Source organism: Malus sylvestris, chromosome 12, assembly GCF_916048215.2.
Source record: "Malus sylvestris chromosome 12, drMalSylv7.2, whole genome shotgun sequence".
NCBI lineage: Eukaryota > Viridiplantae > Streptophyta > Magnoliopsida > Rosales > Rosaceae > Malus > Malus sylvestris.
In genome coordinates, this window is record NC_062271.1 from 26,360,823 (window position 1) to 26,385,996 (window position 25,174).

General features: G+C 36.3%; 3 protein-coding genes across 4 annotated transcripts; all 3 read right to left on the minus strand.

Annotated features, from left to right (window-relative positions):
* Positions 1-515: 515 nt before the first annotated feature.
* Positions 516-16,937, minus strand: LOC126592655 (phospholipid-transporting ATPase 1-like). Its single transcript, XM_050258411.1, has 7 exons — positions 15,246-16,937; positions 14,558-14,897; positions 13,523-14,315; positions 13,211-13,334; positions 12,763-12,982; positions 11,981-12,439; positions 516-729 (listed from the first exon to the last, which is right to left on the minus strand). The coding sequence occupies exons 1-7, from the start codon at positions 16,660-16,662 to the stop codon at positions 531-533; spliced, it is 3,552 nt and encodes a 1,183-aa protein (XP_050114368.1). The 5' UTR covers positions 16,663-16,937; the 3' UTR covers positions 516-530.
* LOC126592660 (WRKY DNA-binding transcription factor 70-like) lies at positions 2,762-4,949 on the minus strand. Its single transcript, XM_050258417.1, has 3 exons — positions 4,450-4,949; positions 3,710-3,814; positions 2,762-3,596 (listed from the first exon to the last, which is right to left on the minus strand). The coding sequence occupies exons 1-3, from the start codon at positions 4,860-4,862 to the stop codon at positions 3,125-3,127; spliced, it is 990 nt and encodes a 329-aa protein (XP_050114374.1). The 5' UTR covers positions 4,863-4,949; the 3' UTR covers positions 2,762-3,124.
* Positions 16,938-22,935: 5,998 nt separating the features above from the next.
* On the minus strand, positions 22,936-23,976 carry LOC126593682 (high mobility group B protein 13-like). 2 transcript variants are annotated; one of them, XM_050259786.1, is made up of 3 exons: positions 23,399-23,976; positions 23,258-23,326; positions 22,936-23,164 (listed from the first exon to the last, which is right to left on the minus strand). In XM_050259786.1, the coding sequence occupies exons 1-3, from the start codon at positions 23,825-23,827 to the stop codon at positions 23,045-23,047; spliced, it is 618 nt and encodes a 205-aa protein (XP_050115743.1). In that variant the 5' UTR covers positions 23,828-23,976; the 3' UTR covers positions 22,936-23,044. The 2 variants fall into 2 exon arrangements, with proteins under 2 accessions (XP_050115743.1, XP_050115742.1); XM_050259785.1 differs by having other exon boundaries at positions 23,258-23,329.
* Between the last annotated feature and the right edge of the window lie 1,198 nt (positions 23,977-25,174).

The following is a 25,174-nucleotide window of genomic DNA, read 5'->3' on the forward strand; positions in this document are numbered from 1 at the left end:
ATAGATCCAATGGTTGTAGTCTTGTCAAGTGTCATAAGATGTAGTAGGCAGTTAAGATTGTTGGTTGCTTATCTTGTAAGCTATACTGTAGTTAGCATATATACCTTGTAAGAAAACAGTTGTAACTAACAAAGAATATCAATACAGAAAATACAGTTTCTTCCTCTCTAAGTTTCTCTCAATTCTCTCTCTTCTCCTTCATTGATCTCTGTCAATCTTCTTTCTCTCTTTCTACTGCATACATGATCCTTGGTTAATATAGGTTAGACAATCAATTTTCTCCCAAATACCAAATAATGAAATAAACCAGTACTGTATAATTATTAAGTTTCATACGATATTTTCAACTAGGGTACCTAGCCATGCAAATTGTTTAAAAGAATGCTCCATCAACAATATCTTATGTATCTTTGAAAAAAAAGCTCACCTTTGATACTTTATAACTGCATTCCGTTGGAAAGCTGCATGACAGACAAACACAAGGGAAGCCATCTCAGAATGAACATTTGTCTCGAAGCCTATAATGCATGTCAACTTGGACTGTCATCTTGCTTTGAGCTCAAATGTTTACGTTGTCTATTTAAAATCTCATCAGCAGCTATCTGAATATCTGAAGGGCAAAAAATATGATTTACAACTTTGAACACAAAGCGAGGGAGCAACGCGACAACCGTTATAAGCAAAATGGCGATCCAATATGTGGGAGACTTTGCCAAATGGTATATAGTCCTGCACCAAAAAAAGAATGTGGGGGACAATCAGCTTAACGCAATAAAACATTATACGTTTCAAAACAGAGAAAGAAAAGCAGAAGTCAACGAATCTAACCAGTAATTAGGAAAGACAGGTATAGAATCCAATACCACCATACAGGCATACATGATTATTGAACCCCATACTGCAATATGAGTGATGGATACCCAACGATGAATGTCCAATGCCAAATGTATGTTGACAAGAACAACAACTGCTATTGTCCATAAACTGCCCATGCTCCTTATGTCTATTGAGCTATCCTTATACGTGAAGAGAGGTACATAGAAGAGAACAAGACTCTGCCATAGGGTGTCAAGCATTGTGATCCAGAAGAGATGTAAATTGTATGCCTCGTGTCTATGGCCCGCACCATAGAGTTTCGGATATTGTAACAGTGTCCTGTGGCTCAAGTCTTTGACGTGCAATACATAATGTATTAATGGTTTCCTTTTTATTTTAATTATAGTGTATATTTTAGTCTTTTACGAATGGTTTGATGAGTGTTATTGACTGGTAAATGCTTTTTATCTGAATTTGGAAGTTTATGGCTTATTTGAGTAGGGATTTGAACTTGTTTGATGTGAGGTGTAATTTGAATGAGCATAGAAAGGTGTCGTCGTTTTTTTCCCTTCCTCCTCTCTTTCCTTTCTCATCACTATCACAATATCAAACAGCTGGTGTGCAACCTTGTTATAACTGAATTTTGTTGATCATGAAAAATGGAAATTTTGACCCCAAGAGAAAAACGGAAAACTGAACTTCGACGTACGAGAAATATTTTTAAATCGAAAAAGGTCAAAAAAAAAAAAGGTTAAACCAAAACTTAAATCCGACCTGCCGGTGACCTAAGGATGGCTGAGAGCATATTACCCCCTACAGTCGTCCGCTTTACCAACTCAGGCAAGGCAAGGTCGGATTGCTGTAGATTGCATGGGATTTGGTTTCCAAATAGTGATAGAACATAATAGTGCAATGTGGCAAAAAATTAGCAAAATGGGAATTAATCGAATTAATTATTTGATTATCACCACGAAAATTTGTTACATTTCGTTGTTTAATCTTTATTTTTGTTTTTTTATTTTTTATTTTGGGGTTACTGTTGACTAATTGGGATACTAATTCAATTCGTATATATCTTTCGTACGCCTCTTTTGGTGACAATGAGTCGATGAGATTTTGAGATTGAGCGTGCTAAATCATTAGAGCATTCCAAAGTTTAGTTTTGGATATTTTGGAGCTTTGAATCATTTAGTATTCAAGCGAATGATTACCTTGAGTTTTTAGAAACTTTACATTGTAATCATATATATGGAATTTGATTTATTTTAACCTCAGTCTGGATGTTTTAAATGGAGATATGCTTGGTGTAACCGAAAAGTTAATTAAAAATGCATGAATTTTCCTTCCAATATGATTTAGTTTAGAAAAAAAAAAATACAATTATGGAATTTGAATAAAATTATGCAAAAAAAAAAATATTATTTTCAACTTGTTTAAAAAATGGGTAAACGAAATGGGTAAAAAATGGTATGCGGTTATAGTTAAATGAGTATGTAGTTATGGGTATTGGGTACCCGTTTATGCAATTACCGACGGGTAAACGGTTATGCGGAAGGACTTAAATGGTTATAGATAAATAACCGCGGTTATCCGCTCACCATAACTGTCGTCCATTCCTACTTGCAATTAGTTAAACCTCATCTTAGTGAGCCTAATATACATTTTGGTAGTTCACCATAATTTTTTGAAACGAACACAACATTTTTTTTTACTAGCCAAAATTTTTGGATTTTGGGTTCGTACCAAAGAGAAGTAGAAAACTTGTAAAAAGGAGGTCAGATGTCCGAAACCACTTTATTACTCAGCCCCCTAGTGTAAATATATACTTGTATTAAAAAAAAAAAAAAAACTTGTAAAAATGAGGTCAAAATCCAAAATAATCCTAAGTACAAATGCACATGACTTAATTTGGATGAAAACTTAACAATGACAGAGAGATGACAAATTAATAATTTCAAAAAATTAATATAACAAGTCGCTTAAAATTTTAGTTTACTGACATTTCAAAAAAAATTCCACTACAAAAACTATGAACACAACATTCTTATTTTCGTTATTGTCGATGCCCAGCGCGACACCTAAAAGTATCCGACAAATGTGACCAAAAAAAAAAAAGTATCCGACAAATGGATTGAGATTCTTCAACTCGGACTTTTTTCTTCTTCTACCACTTGATTTCCCCTCCAGGCAAGCACTCTTTGGGCCTAGAGACCATCCACGTTCCCCCTCTCCTCATCCTTTGACAATTATGTATTTCGTTCGTTTCGCGTGTAGTGATCATCTAGTGCAAATAATCTGCAAAGTTTCATTATATATCAAAGACAGACTCGGCAAACATCCTCAAAAACACATCATCGTGATCATACTGATCAATGCTGGATGAAAACCCGCCCATGGGCTCAGAGGACGCGAATTCCATCAGATCATCATGCAACACGAGATAATCACTGGGTAGCGAATGGTTGTGGTGGCTTGTCACCGTATGATCACTTGTTGCCTTGACGACTAGTTCTTTTTTAACTGATGATGAAGTGAAGGATGCGGGAAATGGGTGCTCTTGTTTGTTTGTAAAACAATTGACGTTGTCAAAACTAATAAACTTTGAAGAATCTCTAGGATTTGTGCAATCCAAGACCAATTCAGAAGTTTTGAGGTAGTCTCTGCAACTGTGGGTGCCATAATATGTTGTTCGAAACACTGATGGATGATCTTGAACTTGTTGCACGTGCTTGGTTGCTTTGCACGCTTGATCGTATTTGTGAGTGCATCTAAAGTAGTTCCTGCATATATATAACTATGGTCAACTTCATTTTTGAAAGTATTACCATTTTAATTATTGAAATTTCTTACAATTTTACGAGGTAAATCGTGTAAATCGCATATATGCACGTACCTTGGATGCTTGGCATTGTGGATATTTTTTTGTCCATACTTTCTCCATGCATGACCGTCGGCAATCAAAGCAGGAATGTCTCTTGTCCAAGAGTGTGAAGTCTTTCTGCAAGGAATCAACAAGTTGCAATTCTCTGTTATTAAAACTTTTAAATTATTAAATTAGGCAAAGTTCCCATCTATTTTTCATGAAACGTACTGTTAACGTTAAGTGGTAATGCTGCCATGGTAAGAAGGATAGGAATGGATATTTAGATCATTCAATACAAGGAACAATAGAAGCATCAGCATCCAAATTTTGTCAAAGTATGGCAGAACATGAACATATGAAACCAAGTGGTACAGTCTTCTCTATTTTGTCTCAATAAAAATTCTATGCATTTTTGAATAAAAAATGATAATAATATTTATTCACAGGAATCTAACAGCTGTTGTGATCTAACAGCTACTGTGAGTAACTTAATTATAATTATAGTTGTTCACACATCTACATAAATCTAACAGCTATTATGAGCAGTTAATTATAACTATTCTTATCTCACAGATGTGGATGATTAATTGGCAGAGTAAAACACTATTTACTATTGTACGTTTCATGAAATGTTTGAGATTGAACAATCAATTAATCATGCATGGAAAGAGTCTTTATCTGGAAAAAAAATCATTTTGAACAATATGTTAATGCAGATGTTGATGAGTATTACCTAGGTAGTAATTAATTAGAGAAATATAACTAATTACCTTCTCTTGTAAGAACCTCTACGATCCTTGAAGGTTGAAGTGCTCTTACAACTGATCTCCTCCTCAGTATAATCTTCAGACTTAATAACAGCTGCATGATCATGATTACCAACCCAAGATGATGAATCTGCACCACCACCACCACCACTAACATCATTACTATTTCCTTGAATCTGATCAGGAACAAACTCCTGATCAGACTCCTTCCCATTTAAAATCAGTAGGGTATTCACAAAAGACCCCAAAATCTTATTAACAGTACCCTCATCCGATCCACCATCAACACCATTAACAAGGATTGGCCTATTATCGAAAACCCTACTAAGTTGACTTGCCAGTTCACGCCCTTGGATCAACTCCTCCACCATCCTCTCCCTATTTGATAGCACACTCTCCGGCCACGACCACTGCATTAATCCTAATTTCTTGATTAACAACAAACTAATATACTGATTTTATATTGGAGAGTTTGTGGTGTGGTTGGGTTTGCTGTAGCCAAAGTGATGGATGGGAGGTGTCCTTTTATATCCGTCTAAAGGGGCTCCTCCTCGGGTTACAATTCAAGGAAGGAGAAGTGAAAGTCATGAGACAACGACACACTCCCCGCCTTTTACGTCTTTCTTTTCTTCCCACCAACGGCTGGATGAACCTCCACGTAATGCTACGAATGTTGTATGTCGTGGAAGAGGATCCTGATCCATTTTGTGGGGATTCTAGGAATCCTCACATTCTAACTGTTCATCGTACATTGTGCGATCAATTTTCGTCAGATAATATTAGTGTTTGATTTTAAATAAAAAAAAAAGTCAAAGAATTTTTGACAGCATGATACAAAATGAATGACTTAGATATGAGGATTTCTAGTACCATCACAAACTGGATCCGGATGGGATCCAATTCCGTATGTCGTCATTGCATGAGGTAACCCTCGTGTCATCAGCCACTGGTTACTACTGGCTTTGTCTAGACCCTCTGGAAATTTAATCTTTTCTATTTTGCGAACTTTGTTAAACCAACAATTTAAAAGTCTCAAGTTGCTATTATTGTATTATGTTATTCTAATTAATCTTATCTCATCCCAGTTGGACCGGACAAAAACTGTTGGCCAAAATTACGATAGTATCCTTAGGGATTGTGATATGAGCCTTTGAGGTAGATTGCTACGTTATAAATGGCAAAGAGAGTGTAATTAGGGTTGTTGATAAGACGACATTAAGGTGGTAGTTGTAAGGTATAAAATATCGATGATATCAGAAATTTCGGTAGTTCAAAAATATGGAAATTTCGATGGAAATATCAGGATATTATCGATATCGATAAAAATTGAATAAAAATCACGTAAATTATAAGAAAAACTTGGAAATTTTTATTGAAACTTTGCATGATGTTTATTTAGTCAATTATCTATTAGTTTATCATAAAAAAATGGAAGGAAATGCATTGCATGATAGATATAACTGATTTAAATTAATTATATAGCGAGCTGGCAAACATTGTGAGTGTAGAAAAATATGTAGTAATTAATGAAAGAAGTTTAAACGCACCATAATCATTTATATATAATGAATTAGTACAATATTTTACACTTTATACATTGCATGGTAAGATACATGAGTGACTTAGCAAGGTCTAAAATATCGATAATATCGGAAATATCGGTAGTCCAAAAAAATATCGGTAGTCCAAAAACACGGAAATTTCGATGGAAATATCGAGATATTATGGATATTTTAGACCATCTCCAAGGTCCTTGTTCTACGGTATCTAGTCCATCCGTGCAAGTCTAAACGTGTGGATAAGCATCATTGGAGCAAAACCTCTTTTACATTATTTTCATGATTCATATACCTTATATTAATAATTTCACATCTAAATGTGATCATATGATAGTATATAACCGTTTATTATGATTAATTAGATTTTTTTTTTATTACAATATAGTTACCAATGTATGAGGCATCCAATGGGTATCTAGTTGGAATATTCAAAGTTCATATTGTCAACGTTCAATTTTAGTAGTGCAAAATAGCAATAGAAGTAATGTTACAAGCATTTATAATAGAAGTTGTCATTTTCCCCTCCTTTAATTGGATCTCTAGTTATTAGTAATGTAATTTAATAATAGTTAGAATTGGCTCAAATACTTGTAAAATTATTGATCAAATTTCTGCTGACATATTATATATGTGAATACATTCTCATTAGAAAAATTTTAGCATTAATTTGATTTGGCGACAATGCTTACATCTATTGAACAATAACAATTCTAAAGGCAGCTGAAGTAAACACCTAACTGCCTACGTCCCCACTTCAGAGGGCCCCTAAACCTTTTTTAAAAAATATACTATATATATACGATTCAAAATCAATAAAAATTATCATATTGCAATAATATAATTTTTCACAACAAAAATTTCACTTCTTTTCCTTTTCCAGCAACCACTTGTGAGTGTAACTATAGTTTTACACATGTATGGAAATCACTATATATCCTATTCACTCTAGTATTCTTTCCAACCGACAGATGCAATTAATCCAATCGTTAATTCATTTACTGAATGTAATAAGTAACATTGTAATAGTAAAAAAAATGATTAAAATTTAGCATGCTGGGTAAGAACTCCTCTTTCAGTTCGACTTGGCAAGGTGATATCATTCCCCACTTATAGGTCAAGTCACTTCTTCTCCAACTTCTTCATCGTCTTCTTTTTTCTGTAATTTAATTTGTAAGCTTGTTTGTAAATGGAATTAGGGTTTTCGAATCCATACTCCCTCTAGGGATTTTAGGATTTGAAAGATTTTAGGTATCTAGAGATTCAATCTTTTAGGGGTTTACGGATTAATCTATGGATTTAGGATTTGAAAGATTTTAGGGATTTAGGGATTCAATCTTTTAGGGGTTTATGGATTCAATTTTAGGGTATTGCCGTAATGGGTGGAATAGGTTGGTTAAGGTGGTTTGATTCTTTATTATGATGAGTCCGAACATCTGATCGTTTGTCTGATTACTTATGCTTTGCTTATATTAATATATTATATATGGGTCAGTGTTCTAAAAAAGGGCCTAAGCGGCTGCCTAGGCGCTGGGCGGTGGTGACCCGAGGTGTTTTCTTGCAAATCGGTTGGAAAAATCGGATGGGCTCTAGGTGGGCTAGGTGGCCCTAGGCGGCTAGGCGATTTTTTATTTTTTATTTTTTTGAAATAAAAAAAAAATTTAAATCCTATCCAGATTACTATATTTTCTTATTTTCCTCCTATTTTGCATTTTATGTATTTTGGACTTGTTGGATACTCATTTTGCTTTTTATCATTCTTTTATTATTATCTTATCCATGGATTTCATACAAGTATAATTTTTTGTAAGTGTCAATATGCACTTATTTACAAGATATACAAGAAATTTACCTAAATCTGCCTAGGTGCCCACCTAGACCCCTCCTAGCTGCCTAGGCGCTAGGCACCAGCCCGCCGCCTGACTGAACCTTGATATGGGTATTGAGTGGAATTTGAGTTTTTAGTTTGTTTGTCTATCAATTTATTGTTTGCAGACTATTGAGTTGAATGTTGACAGTTGCATTTGCATCTAAAAACGCGAGACGAGTAATATATAAGTAATGTCATATATTTTTCTTCTTTTGATATTAATTTTTAATGGTATTTGACGTAGAAATAGACTTTTTCATGTTTTAGCGAATTTTTTTCTTATACATATCAATGTAAAAGGGGTCGAGTCATAGCACTCTAGGGCCCCCACTTCGAAGGCTCGCGTAGTACCCCCAAGTTCTCATGGTCGGTCCTAGTATTTAATACAATTACCATCTCAACGCTATTATATTAAATACAATTATTCACATGAATTATATCTGACCCGTCGGATGGTGATTGTATTATATACATGTAAGTATTGAAGCAATCCCCAAATTAAAAATTCACATTTAGAGTATCTCCAATTATGTTCTCTATTTTATTTTATAGCAAAGTATTAACTACAACTATCAAAAGGTTATTTTAGGAGCTCTATGTACTCCCTACTGTAGAGAGTTATAATGACTATGAGTCAATAATTAGTCGATAAAAATTATTTATTTATTTAAAATAATATTAAATTAGTTAGCATTAATTATAAAGAGCCACTAGGAGCTCTCTTTTCCTCTCTATATTTAGGAGCTCCTAAATGAATCCTATCTTAGAAGAAGGTAGATAGAGAGCATTACTAGAGAATTTTTTTTTTTTTAATTCTCCGTAAATTCTAGTTAGCTGCTCATCTAAGGAGATTAATATTTCATCTCTTAGAAACTTGAAATTAACTTGCAAGCAAAAGATAAAATTTCTTGGCAACCAAAACTCAGTTACAATTCTTGTCATGATCTTGTGAAAATATTCCTAATATCCTAGAACACTCCTTAGAATAAATTAGACAAACCCGATGTGCACCAGCTCGAGTGCTTTGTTATTCAGCCCTTGTCTTATGGGTAATTGCATCGATCTTAAGCAAGATGTGTGAACTATGTGTGGACTGCAATAACAAATTAACAACTTACTAGGTTTGTTGATGGAAAGAATAAACAATAAAAATATAATAGTAGTTAGAGCACTAGCCTCTAATGCACGCATGTGAGTTTAGACAAATGTTTGCGAGATCAAGGCAATGCAACCACGTGCATTGTCGACCCAGATGCATCTACGCATGAGTCATGACCATTGACTTACTTCAATAGTTCAATGGTTACAACTTTTGGTATGAGAGCTTAGCGCAAAGCAACGTACGTGATCTTATACAAAAATGTTAATTAAGGAGTTTACACTTTTGTATTATATATATATATATATATATATATATTTGTGGACAATTTAACGTGACAAGTAATGTATACATGTTATGTCAATTAATGAATTTATATCATTAATTGTATATATCACTTGTCACATAAGATGGTATACCAATATAGTACAAATATGTGGTTTCTCTAGCATACTCTATCGCATAATTCTATAGTTTTCATGCCTAGTTCTCCCCAGCCCCCAAAACATGGTTAAATTGTGTGTCTGATTTATGGATGGAAGAGACTCTCCTTTGGTGAAAAAACAAAAAACAAAAAAAATAGAATTGCTTGTGGTATTCGTGTATTCTTTATGAATGTTATACAAATTATCTCTAGATTAATGTATTGGTCATTAAACAAGTACCTCTGTGGCACCCTTTGTGATAGTTGTTGTCCTTCAATAGCGATATCGCTATCACTTCTTGTAAACAAAAAAAATCCCTACTTGTGGAGGGGGAGGAGGTAGAGAGTGTTTCCTCCCTCCCTCCCTCCTCTTTTAGTTTTTCCATTACGTTCAGTGTCTTCCTCTTGGGTGAATAAATATTCTCTTGTAGTGATTTGATCTAAGCCATGCTCAAACATTTGGACTGAAACATTCGAATTATCAAAAAGGTATGATAGAAAGTTACCTTTCCTGGATGAAGAAACAGAAAGAAAAGCCTCCAAAATTCAATTTCAAGTCAAGTTTAACCTAGAATTATGATTGCAGTAGAGAGAATACGTAACTCCAGCAATCCTCTTACAAATTAGAATGATTAACAAAGTTTACGTGAAGCCAAAAGTCAGCTGTGTGTTGCCGTCCTCTACGGACTAGAAAATTGTACAAGTTGCGTGAGCACATTTCTAGTGTTCAAAATTCTGGTCATTGCGTTCACACTAGTTAGATTTATTTTTTCGGTATCACGTTATAATAATTTAATCACGTCAACGAGTGTATAATCACGTCAACGAGTAATTGCATGGCACTTGAATATTTTATTGTTGGAAAATATGGTTTGTGATATAATTCCAAAAATTGGTCAACGTTATGCAAGATCTCATTCTTAATTTGATTAGGAATTTTATATACTCACCCTAAGGCTTTAGTTGTTATCGAATCTATTGGGTCCGTAGAAAATTGAAATTTAAAGACCCGTTTAAAAATGTTTTTGTGGAAAACATTTCTACTTTTAGCGCTTTTATTAGAAGCATAATTTAAAAATTCACTGCGTCAAATTCAAATAAATCTATTATTATAGTGGTGAGTTTAATAAGCACGGTCCTTATTTTATAAATTATCAAAATCATCGCAATACAGTATTACGCTTAACAAACCCTTAGTGTTTTCTCATCAACCTTTAGTTTTTTTCATATAAACCATTTAGTTATCTAAAAGCATTATTTTAGTTCATTCTCATCATAAACCCTAGTCCGGACTGTTGAAGAAAAATTGCAATACGCAAGCAAGAGTGAAAACTAGCAAATCAGCAAAAACAAAAACTGAGATGACACAAAGGATGAAATAACATGTGATTTTCTTCTTTTTCTTAATTTCATATGTTAAACTGTAAAAGAAAAAGGCCAGATCTGATCTCTACACAAACCTACTAGGTTTCCCCTCTCTATGCACTACATCGTGACAAACCTATGAACGCAACCACCTTATGTTTTCGCTATTGTCAATGCCCGACGACATCTAAAACTAAAAGTATTCGACAAAGTGCTTGAGATTCTACAACTCGGGCTTTCTTTCTTCTTCTTCCATCTGATTCCCCTTCCCGACTGTAGTTAGCCAAACAAGCCAAACAAGTTTTCTGTACCCGCCAAGCACGCTCCTTTGGCCTGGACCATCCACCTTCCGCTCTTCTTATCTTTTGACGGGATACTCCATTCTGTTGTCAAATACTTATGGTTCTTTTCGCGTGTAGTCAGCTAAATCAACTCATCTGCGGAACAAGAGGATAGAAACATCAAGCAGGCTTAGGAGACAGTTGCGTCTAATTAAACCCAGTGTGATGTTATGATTCGGATTTTACATGTATGATAACAAGATGTTATAAAACACAACGTTCATTCGTTTGGACACAAAGACATCAACTCATTGCTCATGAATAGGTCGGACACTAAATTTCCTCCCAAATACCAAAATAATGGAATAAACCAGTACTGACTAACAGAATTGTAACCAAAATCCAAGTAATTAACTACCAAAATACGCGTAACCTATATTGCTCTCATACTATATTTTCAACTAGGGTACCTAGCCATGCAAATTGTTTAGAAGAATGCTCCATCCACAATATATTATGCATCTTTAAAAAAAAAGCTCACCTTTGATATTTTATAACCGCATTCCACTGGAAAGCTGCACGACGGACAAACACAAGGGAAGCCATCTCAGAATGAACATTTGTCTCGAAGCCTGTAATACATGTCAACTTGAACTGTCATCTTGCTTTGAGCTCAAATGTTTACGTTGTCTATTTAAAATCCCGGCAGCTATCTGGATATCTGAAGGCCAAAAAATATGATATACAACTTTGACCACAAAGCGAGGGAGCAACGCGACAACTGTTATAAGCAAAATGGCAATCCAATATGTGGGAGACTTTGCCAAATGGTATATAGTCCTGCACCCAAAAGAAAATGTGGGGGAGAATCAGCTTAACATAATAAAGCATTATACGTTTCAAAACATAAAAAGAAAAGCAGAAGTCAACGAATCTAACCAGTAATTAGGAAAGACAGGTATAGAATCCAATACAATCATACAGGCATATGTGATGATTATTGAACCCCATACTGCAATATGAGTGATGAATACCCAACGATGGATGTCCATTGCCAAATGTATGTTGACAAGAACAACAACTGCTATTGTCCATAAACTGCCCATGCTCCATATGTCTATTGAGCTATCCTTATACGTGAAGAGGGGTACATAGAAGAGAACAAGACTCTGCCATAGGGTGTCAAGCATTGTGATCCAGAAGAGATGTAAATTGTATGCCTCGTGTCTATGGCCCGCACCATAGAGTTTCGGATATTGTAACAGTGTCCTGTGGCTCAAGTCTTTGTCCAGTATACCAACAACAATTGTAGGGAGTGAAGTATAAATGACAGAATAGAAAACACTACTCCAATCTGTTAATGCAGAAGTTGTTGAAAATGCAGTGGATAAGATATACCTGCACATCAACGGAAAAGAATATAACAATCAGCATCGTTAAATGGTGCATCATGTAACATCAAAGAGAAATTATCCTTTGGCTCCAAAGAGCTTTTGATGTGCAATACATAATGTATTAATGATTTGAATGCACAATGAAAGATCTATATTAGATTTTATTGTAACAACTTATATAGACTTCGATCTTCAGAGAGTATTTTGCTATGTAACTAAACTTAAGATAATTTAATCACACAAATGTTCAACTTGTCATCCATCACATTTGGGTATGATGCAAGCGCAGAAAGCTTCCAAGAAAATAAACCAAAGAACAAGGCATACCAAAATAGCATCATTACAAAAACTGCATTGCGGTAGAAGTTGTACAGAACCAAATAGCCAACACGCTGATAATTCCAGTGCCCATGCACCAGAAGTAATCTTTTCAAAAACCGAAACTGCCCCATAGCAAAGTCTGATGCCATCACAGCTTGACGCCCTTCCTGACCGCAAATTCCAACTCCAACATCCGCCGTTTGGATCATTGAAACATCATTTGCTCCTAAAGAAATATCAGTGATCAGAAGAAAATTTTAGAGAACTTCACACAAAATAAAGAGTAGTATAGGACAACAGGTTGCACATACATAAGAAACAGTAAACTCAGAATATGACTTGGTTTTGCATCCAGTGTCATGCAGGATTGCATAAGAAAAAAATCAAGCCAATGTGGATCCCACCCCCTGCCAATCAGGCAAATCATAACATAACTATCAATGTTTTAACTTACCATCACCTATAGCCAGTGTCATATCATCAGTACGGGTCTTAATTAGATCAACAATTCCAGCTTTCTGCAAAGGTGCAACACGACAGCATAACACAACACTACAGGAAGTGGCAAGGTTGAATAGCTGTGGAAAGAAAAGAAATTACCAAGTTAATCTTCACCATAATGTGAATCCAATTCAATAGTATTATGTGTACAGCTATAAAACTGTTTAGAACGAAAGCAAGCAATCAGCCACTTATAAACAAACAGCAAAACAAAAAGGCATATCAAACTGCAAGCAAATTGTTCAATAGATGGAAAGGGGCTTGCCTCTGACTCCAGATCTTTCTCCAGAATGTATACCAAACTGTTCCCATCTATTATGAGTGCTAATGGTGCATTCATCTTTCCTTCTTCCTTCCCTCCATTCCATTGGGGCACACTGGATGTCTTTTCATTGCCAGGTATCTCAAGATAGCCATTTTCAGCATTTTTTTTCAGTTTGAAACTCGGGTCAATTTTATTGGATGATTTTACACCATATTTTTCCATAGAAACGGCCAAAAGATTTCGGCATTCATCCTCAGAAGTTCCATTTATAATAATTTGTTGCATATCTGCTGTCAAGAGTTTGCATGATATACCAATCGAAATAGCTGTCTCTTGCTTATCTCCAGTCAGAACCCAAACCTTGATTCCTGCTTGCCGGAGGGACTCAATAGCTTCTGGCACACCATCTTGTAGCTTATCCTCAATTGCAGTCGCCCCAAGAAGCTTTAAGTTGCATTCTATGAGACCTGCTGTTTGACGTAATTTCGAGGACCGATCAGTCAACGAGGTACTTGCATCTTCATACATGCTTTGCCACTGCTCAAGTTCTTCATCTGTAAGATCCCTGGAAGCAACTACAAGAGTACGTAAACCTTCTGACGAATATTCACTCAGATGATTCTGAGTTAAACGCGTCACATGATCATCCCTTTCAGAGTCATTTGCTAAAGTGTTGAGCATTGTAGTATCAGCACCTTTCACCAACACCTTTACACTATTGTTTGGAAATCTGATAACAACGGACATCCTTTTTCGCACGCTATCAAACTCATGAAGTCCCAATACATCCAACCTAGATCCACATACAAATAAATTAAAAATATAAAAATAAAGAATAAAAAACAGTAAGAAAAAAGCATAGAAGGATGTTAAAGTACTGCAGCTATAGCACACTCAAATACAATGTAAGTTGTCATTAACATGATTCAAACATACAACCTTACATATAATAAATTAATAATGATGTACAATGGACAGCTAAGAACAAAGAAAGGTGCAAAAAGAAAATAGGAGTAGAAGTGAGTGACTTTCTACCTTAGTTTCTCACCATTGACATCCATAACAATATGCCCAGATGTGCGCTCAAAAAGTGTATATCCATATGCAGAGGCTGCAGAAACTAATGCTTGCTCATCGGGAGATTCCCCCTGATAGTCAATAGCTTCTACATCATCCAATTCACTTTTTCCGCAACTGGAAGATGTACCATTACTGACAATAGGAACCACAGTGTTGCAAGCAGCCAACGTAAGGAAAAACTCATGCGCAGCAATCCTGTCATCTCCACCTAGGTCTTTGTGCAACAACTCCATGAGCTCATTATCTACAGAAATTTCGCTTTTGAGCTTCCATCTCTTTCTACCTAAACCGATTCCTGCCAAATATCACATAAAATGAGCGCTTGTACATAAAGGAAATCTGGATATGCTTTATGAAAGTATCATCTATTTTCAGAAAGCAGACAATTCAAAGCAATGTGAAACAGTTTTCCTCTGAATAACAATTTTAAAAAGGAAAATACTGCTTCAAACACTAGCAGAAACTAAGAGCACATCAGTAATGTCTTTGTTTTATGTTTTCTCTTTTTCATAACTAAACAAACAGAGGGGAGAGAGAGATGAAAAGGAGGAGAGAAGAAAGGAGGAAGGACACATATAATGTCCCAGAAATAAAAACTGTTTTCAGTAACTAAAAGGAAAAGGGAAAGAGTGCCACGTTATACCTGCAACATTTGCTTCCTGCAAAGATGTCCCAAAATTCCTCCCAAATATGCTTGCTCTTCGGAATTCCATTTTGTTCTCGGTAAGTGTCCCTGTTTTGTCTGAAAAAATATATCGTATTTGACCCAAATCCTCATTGATATTCAAAGATCTGCACTGGAACCTTGAGCCAGAGCTACTGTCAAACATATGCCTGTCTTCAATCATGAAATAGGACTGGCCCAATCGAACCAACTCCATTGTAATATACAGAGAGATTGGTATCATTATCTGGAAAACTATGATAGAACTCAAAAAGGAGAAAAAGATCTCCATAGGTATCCCATAAAATCTATAGGTTTTTCCATTCACATTCACATTCCCATATGAGTAGAATCTTCTCCGGTAATAAGCCAAGGTATCAATCTGACCTTTATGGCGCATGAGCCACAGGCCCATGCCAGTGGCCACAACTGCACACATAACAAAAAGGAAAATCGATAGCCAAAGAGTTTCCCTGTTCATGTAGCTTTCCAGTTTGCTTCTCTTGGAAGGAGAAGCTGCACTATTCAGCATTGCCTTGGTTTCCTGTCCAGCATATACCGCAACACCAACTGCCCAGTCTGTGTTCTTCAGCTGGCAACCACGCAAAACTATATTTGATTGGCTCAGGGGAAATTTATGCCCATTAAACTCCATGTTGGCAGTGAACTCATAGATGTTCCTATTAGGTTGTTCACATCTGATGAGCCCTGAAAATGTACACCCTTCACATACTGTTGAAGTTGTTTCCTGCCGAGCATACCTTGTTTTCAAGTTCGACTCACCATCCAAATTCATTGTTTGAATGTAGGCAATTCCACTAGGATCGCTTGTCCCTAACAAAACCACGTCACAAGGAATTGTGTCATCAGCACAAATCTTCAGAACCTCGCCCACTTGAATATGTTTCCATTTCTTCGGTCGAAATTGGCCAGATTGAAAAACCAGAGCTTCCCGGTTATTCTCATTCCTGTCTGATCTATGTCTCCGCCAATCTTCATAGCCATCTTTGATAGCTGTGACCAAGAGGACAAACAGAAGGGGAAAAAGAGACACTGTTCTTCCAAAGACGGCAAGAGGTGGAAGCTGGTTGAGGGCAGCAATTGCTAGAAAATACAAATAAGCAACCCGATGAAACTGAATGAAAAGATTCTTGGGCAAGAAGGTAATGATAGTGTACTTGCTAGTTCGAATCTCATTCCCAGTGAACTCATACTTGTCATTTGTCCTCTTCGGATCGTTAATATAGATCAACCTTGGATTGTCATCGTGCAGCAAGTTATCATCGAACTGCACACTTTTGTGACGGATCCTCTGAGACAACTTTTCCTGAACCCTAGATGAACCCTGGGAGATTTCAAGAGTTCCTGAATTTCTATTTTCATTATGCAGTTCCATGGTACCCCACGACACCAGGCGTCTTCTATCCCGCGTGGGGTTTTCCAAAGGAGACTGCGGCAAAAACCGAGAACCGGGTGGACCTGCAGGAGTAGTAAAACTCTCTAAGGGTCTCTCAGAGCAACCAGAAACAGCAACCTCGTCCTTCACTTCAAATAAATCACTTTGAGCATCGTCATTGTTGTGAAGACTGGAAGATGAAAATGAAGCATTGGAGCAGATACGGACAAGGTCTGAGAGAGAGAAGGGGAGGGAACCAGCGACGCTGATGGAGAATCAGATGAAGACAGCAAGGGCTGCTCAGAATTCATCAATAATTCTCCAATGTGATCATTGGAGAATTACATATACACTTCACCCCACTTCTAACCACCATGAACAAACACAGCCTAATAATCCCGACTCACCACCATGAACAAACACAGCCTAATAATCCCGAAATCCCATTTCCCAAATCCAGCTACAGGCAAACACCAAATCAACCCGAAGAATTCAAGCACTACTTAATCAAAAACCAAGAATTCATAAATACCTCTAACCCCAAAATTAATGGTGGGTTTGCAATGTTTTCAAATTCCACACACTACAATATGAGATTGAAGCTCCTGCAAACAAACAAAAAAAACGACAATGTAGCTCAGTGACATCACCTAGAATACGCATTGCATTACAAATACACTTCGGAATTTCAGAAATGCAGGGATGTAACAAAAAACAAAAAGAAGAAAAATTGCTTTCAGATCAGAAACAGACCACCCTTTGGTCGCCGGGAGGGAGAACCAAGAGGCCCACAGAAAACCCAAATAGCTCAAATAGCAACAGACTTCCACAGATCCCCAAGAAAGCAATGCCAAAGCTAAAAACTAAAACAAAGACGGACAAGATAACACAGTCGATGAACAATCTGAATCACTGCCCCCACAACCCTTATAAATCCCAAAATTCAAAACCCAAATCAGAGAAATACCCAGAATTCCCAATCGACTCAGAAACCACATACACCAAAATGTGCCAAGAAATTCTGCAATATTCTCGTACAGAAAAAACAGAAAATTGAAAACCCAAAAATAAAAATTACCCAGAAAAGCGACGTACCTCTGAATCCGAATACAGACAAAAGAAGGGAGATTTATCGTCTCGGAATTGGCGAAACGAGAAGACTGAGTGAGCGAGCAGGAGTTTCAGATGTCACTCAATGCACTGAATACGAAATGTCACAACGTAAACACGAAAAGGAGAAATTGGCAGGTGACAAAGCAGATCAGGCAATGATCTCACCCTCAGTTTTTTTTCTTTTTTTTTTCTCCAATTATTTTTTTCAAGAAATTCTCTTGGACCGGATCGGCAAAGGAAAAAACTCAGGGTTCAATGAGAAAACGAGATTTAGGGGAGCGATTCAGTTTTGTTTGGGGAATATCGGGAGGAGGAGGAGCGAGACGAGGGGGGATTTTTGGGACGTGTCGAATTGGAGGGAAGGAGGAGTTGGTAGGTGGGCGGCATGAAAATGGCGAGAATATCGCAGGCGGAGGAGAGAGAAAGAAAGAGGGGGGGGGGGGGGGGAAGAGAGAGAGAGATGAGCGGTAAAGCACGAATCTTGGGGCGTTACACGGTCACTACCGACGGACTCTTCCTTCCCCGTCTTGTCAAATCTGTACCTGAGCTTTTCGCCAGCCAACGTTCTGTTTAATTGGGCTCGCTTTATTTATTTTATTTATTTATTGTTGTTTTTATTATATGGTAATTACTTGGGGGCATTATTGTCAAATTGTGGTTCATTGGATTTTAGGTATCGTTTAGTATGCAAACGGGACGGGACGGGACAAAACGGAATGAGACGGGACAGGACAGGAAGGAACGGAGAGGAAGCAAAGATGCCCTCGGATGGAAACAAGGAGGAAGAAGAAGGAGACGGAGAGGTTATAATTTTTTGTTCCATAAATATGGAATAAATCGTTCCAAGGGGTGAGGTGAAACGAAAATTCATCCAAAATTCGTTCCGTGGAATAACGCGTTTCACCAGTTTTAGGCGCAACAAATATAGGACAGAACACTTCGTCTCACTACATTTCGTCCAGTCCCACGTACCTAACGGTACCTTAGCTATAGCCCCCCTAGTTTATACGTATTTCATCCAAGTGGGTTTCGGCTGTTGTAATTTTTACACTTTTTTTTTTTTAATTTTAACGAAATACTTTCGGTATTGTTCATTTTTAACGAAAAACCATATTTTTAACTTTCTCTAGTACTATTCACTATACTTTTATTTGTTATTTTTCATTAAAACTAAAAAAAAATTGAACTTCTTGTTAGTTTTAGTCTTTGTTTTTTCGTTGCAACTGTACAAATCTATAATAGCTCAACTAGTGATATGTACGCACAACCTTGATCTCTCACACACGAAAGTCTTTAGTGCGATTGATGCACTAGGGACAACAAACTTTGTGTGTAAGGCCACATGTCAATAGATGGGACATGATGAGTTAATGTGCGGAGAACACAGCTTTATACATCAAGAGTCATAATACAAGTGGTTAAATACTTAAAAAAATATCAATCACTTATATTATGACATTTGGTGTATCAGATCGTATTCTCGATACTTATACGCATTGGACACATGTTTTGCCCCCTTAAATCTAGTAAATTTGTAATTACCTTACTTGTAAAATAATATATCTTAAAAAGGATTATGCCAACTGATAAGATTGAGACCTAAACCTGATTAATGCACTTAATTTTAGGTGTTAAGCATAATCCAATGACTCATTCTATTTCCTCAATTGCAATTTTCCTAAATCTGTGTCGGATTTTGTGCAAGATATAATAATTTCTCCATAAGTAAAGGTGTATTTTCTTGATCATGATTCACCTCCCTATTCCCTACCAAACGAAGAAAGCAAGTTAAGCAACAAACACACTCAACCGAAAGATGAGACAATGTTGGTTGCTGTATCTATTTTTCTGTATAATACTTAACTTCAAACACACCTTGTTATAATTTTCATCATTTTCTTTTTAAAAAGAAATCAAGCAATAGTAATATTATTTAGTGGTTGCGGGCGAATTGTAACCTCGTATTTCAGGTTCTGAGTTCGTTTGTGAGCGTTGGAAAATCACACGATGGTGGTCATGGAGAAACTGAAATCCTTGTGTGAGTCTTCCCAACACATAATGAAATTTTTTCTCCTATGGTTGCTAATAAATATGGAATAAGAATATTGTCGTTTTGCATTATAATATTTAATTCAATTCTTAAAAAATAAGAAATTAGACTGACATCCAAGGAAAAATTAATTTCATACTCATTCTTTACTTTTCTCAGTTACTGGTAAAAATGTTTGTGCTCGGGTTTATCTATTGCTATACACGTTTGGTTCATGTCAACCTACATGTTGATCAACACACAAAACAACAACAAAAATATTACAGTAACACAAGTAGCATTTTATCAACGTAATATTTTGGTTGAGCAATGTATTATATAAACAAAATTAAGTTGAACAATTTTAATCAAGTACACATTTCGAGTTTTATAATCGTAGCCTTTCTGTCATGCGTTTTCTTTTCTTTTGGCATATGCGTAGTAGCCTTGAGAAATACTATGGAGATGTTCGCAAAAAAAATGTTTGTACTCGGGTTTATCTATTGCTATCCACGTCTAGTTCATGTCAACCTGCATGTTGATCAACACACAAAACGACAAAAAAATATTATTGTAACCCAAGTTATTCATTAGTAATATTAGCATTTTATCAACGTAATATTTTGGTTGAGCAATCTATTATATAAACAAAATTAAGTTGAACAATTTTAATCGTGTACATATTTCGAGTTTTATAATCATAGCCTTTTCTGTCATGCGTTTTATTTTCGTTTGGCATACGCGTAGTAGCCTTGAGAAATACTATGGAGATGTTCGCAAAAAAAATGTTTGTACTCGGGTTTATCTATTGTTATACACGTCTAGTTCATGTTAACCTACATGTTGATCAACATACAAAACGATAAAAAAATATTACTGTAACCAAGTTATTCATTAGTAATATTAACATTTTATCAACGTAATATTTTGGTTGAGCAATCTATTATATAAACAAAATTAAGTTGAACAATTTTAATCGTGTACATATTTCGAGTTTTATAATCGTAGCCTTTTCTGTCATGCGTTTTCTTTTCGTTTGGCATACGCGAAGTAGCCTTGAGAAATACTACGGAGATGTTGGCAGAAAAAAGAAAAAAAACAAAGATACACTTAAAGTGAGACTCTTTTCATAAATTATCTGTTACTTCATAATTTAACATTAATTTTAATTTTCTTGCCAATAATATAAAACTTTGTATCACAAACGTAAAATGATAAAGAATTCATGCGCCATACTTTTAAAAAGAATCTCTTCTAACATTTGTCTCGTATCCCTCCCGTCGTGGTGTCAGCAGTTTCACGAGTTTGTGGGCGCCGAACCCACTGACGTATGTACGACGGTGGTACGTATGGACGACTGCAGTTTGCTTCCAGATGTATCCCAACCCCATAACCCTTGGATTGCGTGAGGAGTAATCGACTGGAACTCGGACCACTCTGTCTGTTTGTCCCACTCGCGGTACGGTCTGGACTTCTGTTCCAAATATACCCCTAACCCGTCGGACACACAATGACGTGTAAAGCCTGTGTGGTTTTTCAGCCGTTGATGCGTTGAGGGGTTGATCATCTGCTCAATGAGTCAAATCGTGCGGCCGAGATTGTCCTGCAGACATAATTGTTGTGTGGGATTCCCGTTCAATCCCACTTGTGTCAGGCACCGACATACATGTGTAGTGGCGGTTACCTTCAAATTTAAGAACGACGTTTCCTCGAGTAAATGTTTGCTGCTTTTGGCCTTGTCGTTTTGGAGAAGAAGATACGTGGTTCCCATAATACCCTTGTCAAGTTGTGCCATAGTTACCAACAAGACAAGAAACAAATGTTAAAACTATGCAATGTGCCTGCCCACATTAACTTTGTTTGGTTGTACAAAGAGTGACGCTAGTTGTTTCCTTTTAGTGTTGGGTTTTTTTTTTATCCTTGTACTTCCGGCTTTGTTCTTTGGTTGCTTGCCTCGTTGTAATCTTGGCTTCTTGGCCCTAGTTAATATATCCAGCTTTCAAAAAAAAAAAAAAAAAAAAAACTATGCAATGTGCCTAGGGGTAAAAAAAATTCTCCAAAATCCCGAACCAAACAGAAAAAATCCCAATCCCAAACCAAAAATTTCCCAAACCGAAATTCCCGAAATTTCGGTACGGGATTCGAGATTGGCTTCTCGATATTTCGGGAATCCCATACCAAACCGAAAATATATAATATTAATTATTATATATATATATATATATATATATATTTATACATATATATTATTCATTTATTATTCTTTTATAATGATGCTAGTAGTTTCTAATTCATGCTCTGCAACCTGAAATGCCCTACACCTTGCATATTTTTCATGTTCTGTTTGATATTCATTTGGATTTTATTATTGCTGCTGCCATGACTGATAATTTCAAAATGCTTGATTCTTTTGTCTCTCAAAAGATTGCAAAAAGGATTTAATTAATTTGAATTTTGACTCTGATAAAAACGGTCAGGCATGCCAGTTTTAGATTAAATGGTAGTGTGAATGAAATGACATTCCTAGTTCATGAATGTGTTCTTGAATTATATATTTGAACAACAATCATAATTTCATATTTCAATTTGGGATTCCCGATTTGTCCTGAGATCCCAAAAATATTTTGGAATTCCCAAAAATTTGGTTTGGGATTAGTCTTTAAATTCCCGTCCCGAAAAATTTCGGTTTGGTATTCAGGATACTAGTTTCGGTATGATATCACATACCTAACCACCCCTAAATGTGCCTAACAATCCTACTTTGAAGCGAGATTCATACTCTCAATGCATCATTTAATATGTGGTGTCACTTGAGTTTAACATGTGGCCAATACTGTAAATTTGAGGAGAAAATTTTGAGTAGTTAGGCATAACCAGCTAAACTTAAATAATGTAGTTTGACTAGTCACACCACTTTCACAAAAAAATGGCACTTGTATATTCGAAGTTGTCTAATTCCATTGTGAAAGTGGCCAACTATCCAATTAGTTCAAATGTCATACTAAGGTTTTTATTCTAATTGAGATGTCATGTATTTCGTTTGAAAAATTTAAACAAATTATTTAGAAGCAGTTGGGGATAACTATTTCGTTTTCAGTGAAAACTCGTATTGTAATTACTAAACGAGAACATGAAACATAATGAGGTATTATATTATTCTCTTTCTCAAAATCTTTTCAAATGCCACTACAATTTGAGGAAAATCATATAAACTTCGCAGAGCAAAAATCTTGAAAAATATCACTTCTCATTTTCCTCTGTAACAATTTCGGAATTGGAAGCGGCACATCTCTCCGGCTTCTGCGGTGAGTTTTCATCCACAGATTCCTCCATATCCTCCTCCGCTTCCACCTCCACTTCCTGATCAACAAAATAATCAAAATAAATTTAACATAAAACACAATTAATTTCACATCTGATCGAAGATTAAGGAAAATCGAGATTGTGATTCACCTGAGATGGCGATTCATCGGCCTTCTTTTCTTCCTCCTTCTCCCTGAGCGATCGAATCGGCGATACTTTCTGCTTCAAAACACTCAAAATTAAATACAAATTGAAGGAACATAAAAGGGAATGAGTTCAATCGGAGCTTACAATTGATTGAACATGGAGCTGGTTCAATCGGTAAATCCGATCGAGCTCGGTCTCGAGCATCTTCTGAATCTGCCCTCTGTTTTCGAGCTCCTTCATCTGTATTTCCATCACCATATCCCTCTCCTTAAGCATCTTCTCGGTCTTCTCTCTGTCCGATTTCATCCTCTCCATCTTCTTCCTGATCGAGCTCAGCTCCTCTGCCAGAGACGCGTCCATCGCCTCAATCTTCACCGGAGTCGCATACATCGGACGGTTCTCCTTATTTGAATCATCGCCAACGCCAATCCATTGGTGAACCGGCTTGATTTTGAGATCGGAGTTTGTCGAAGTCACCGGAGCGTTCTTTGGCTGGAGCGGCGTCCGGCCACTTTTAGGCCGAACAATCTGGTTCCCGGCGATTCCGGCGACGGAAGATTGAAGCGCCTGCATTGCTTTGGTGGATGTGTGAAAGATGCTATGGCGGTTGAGGTTGTTATATTTGAGAGAGAGAAAAAAGGGAATTGTAGAGAGAGAGAGAGAGAGAGTTTGTTTGAATTTGAAAGTGGGAAGGCGTTAGGTGCTAACGGCTACATTTTTAATTTGCGTTCAGAATGTTTAAATATAAATAAGCTCCAGATTCCAACGCTGATTAATTTATTATTTTATCAGGATATGATTGCGTGGCAATCAAGTACGAAAGACACGCTTATGGCGGGACCCGCACGCTCATTAGGTCCTACCACGTAACGACGCGTAATTATATAGAAGGCGGTAAAATTAACTGTTTCAATAGTAATATGGATATGGCCCATACGGAGGGTAATTTTGTCATCAGAAGAAATAGAGGAGTTTGCAGAGTAATAATCACAGCCCTCATTAAGGATTTTCTGCAACCATGTCGCGGATTTCAAGAGTAATAATCACAGTTTGACTGGTCTGAGAAATTTTCGCTGCGTCCGAAATAAACAGTACATCACATGTCATTATACAATTGGAGTTAATTTTTTTTATTTTTAAGTATCATTTCAATTGTATAATAATATGTGGTGTACTGTTTCATGTTTCGAGTACACTGAAAAAATCTCTCAAATTGTTCAATCTGTAAATTGCTAAAGTTGAATGATTTTAAATGATTAGTTTAGTCATTTAGTACTACGGTATAGTGATATTCATCTTTACTGGTAAATGAGAAGTCTTAGATTCGATTTTTGTCAAAAGAGAATTTGAATTATATTATTGATAGCTAATTATGAGACTAAACATATACTCTTTAGATAATATCAATTGTTCAAAAAAAAAAATGATCAGTTTGAATTTCTACTAATCAGTTGATCACAAGGAAGATACATGCTTGGTTTTGCAGGGCCGTCCAATAACAAAGCGGTCGGGACTGTAGGACCGTTCGTTTAGATGCCTTTTGTGTGCTTGGTATCGCTGAGGGCTAGATACTAGGCGTTCGGTATTGGTTTGGTTTCATTAGATCTGAAGATTTGACACTTTTTCCCGACATAGTGACTACGATGGGTTCGAGCTGTGCATCTTGCGGTGGTGTCTTCACCATTTCGGCTTGCTTACGCGATGGGCGAAGATTTGTTTAGGATTTTTAGGTTTTTTTGTGTGATCACTTTTGAGCCTCTACAATTGGGCCTTAGCTTTTGAACTCCTATGTAATTTTTTGCTTTTGATATAGATATGAACCTTTACTCATGCATTTTGTGCATATGTGACGTCCTGTCTATACTGATTCTTTTTTTTTGGCTGTTTTATATCTCGTTTTTACCTGCGGAGTCTTTGTAA

Bases quoted from the DNA above. Each gene is read 5' to 3' on its own strand.
- LOC126592655 (XM_050258411.1), bottom strand. From the start codon at position 16,662: ATGGAACTGCATAATGAAAATAGAAATTCAGGAACTCTTGAAATCTCC. The intron at 14,898-15,245 runs GTATAACGTGGC...GATATTTGGCAG, and splicing joins GCAGGAAGCAAATGTTGCAG to GAATCGGTTTAGGTAGAAAG. The intron at 14,316-14,557 runs GTAGAAAGTCAC...ATGTGGATCTAG, and splicing joins GTCAATGGTGAGAAACTAAG to GTTGGATGTATTGGGACTTC.
- LOC126593682 (XM_050259785.1), bottom strand. From the start codon at position 23,827: ATGCAGGCGCTTCAATCTTCCGTCGCCGGAATCGCCGGGAACCAGATT. The intron at 23,330-23,398 runs GTAAGCTCCGAT...AGTGTTTTGAAG, and splicing joins AGCTCCATGTTCAATCAATT to CAGAAAGTATCGCCGATTCG. The intron at 23,165-23,257 runs GTGAATCACAAT...TTTGTTGATCAG, and splicing joins CCGATGAATCGCCATCTCAG to GAAGTGGAGGTGGAAGCGGA.
- LOC126592660 (XM_050258417.1), bottom strand. From the start codon at position 4,862: ATGCAGTGGTCGTGGCCGGAGAGTGTGCTATCAAATAGGGAGAGGATG. The intron at 3,815-4,449 runs GTAATTAGTTAT...GATTCCTTGCAG, and splicing joins AGAGGTTCTTACAAGAGAAG to AAAGACTTCACACTCTTGGA. The intron at 3,597-3,709 runs GTACGTGCATAT...ATATATATGCAG, and splicing joins CACAATGCCAAGCATCCAAG to GAACTACTTTAGATGCACTC.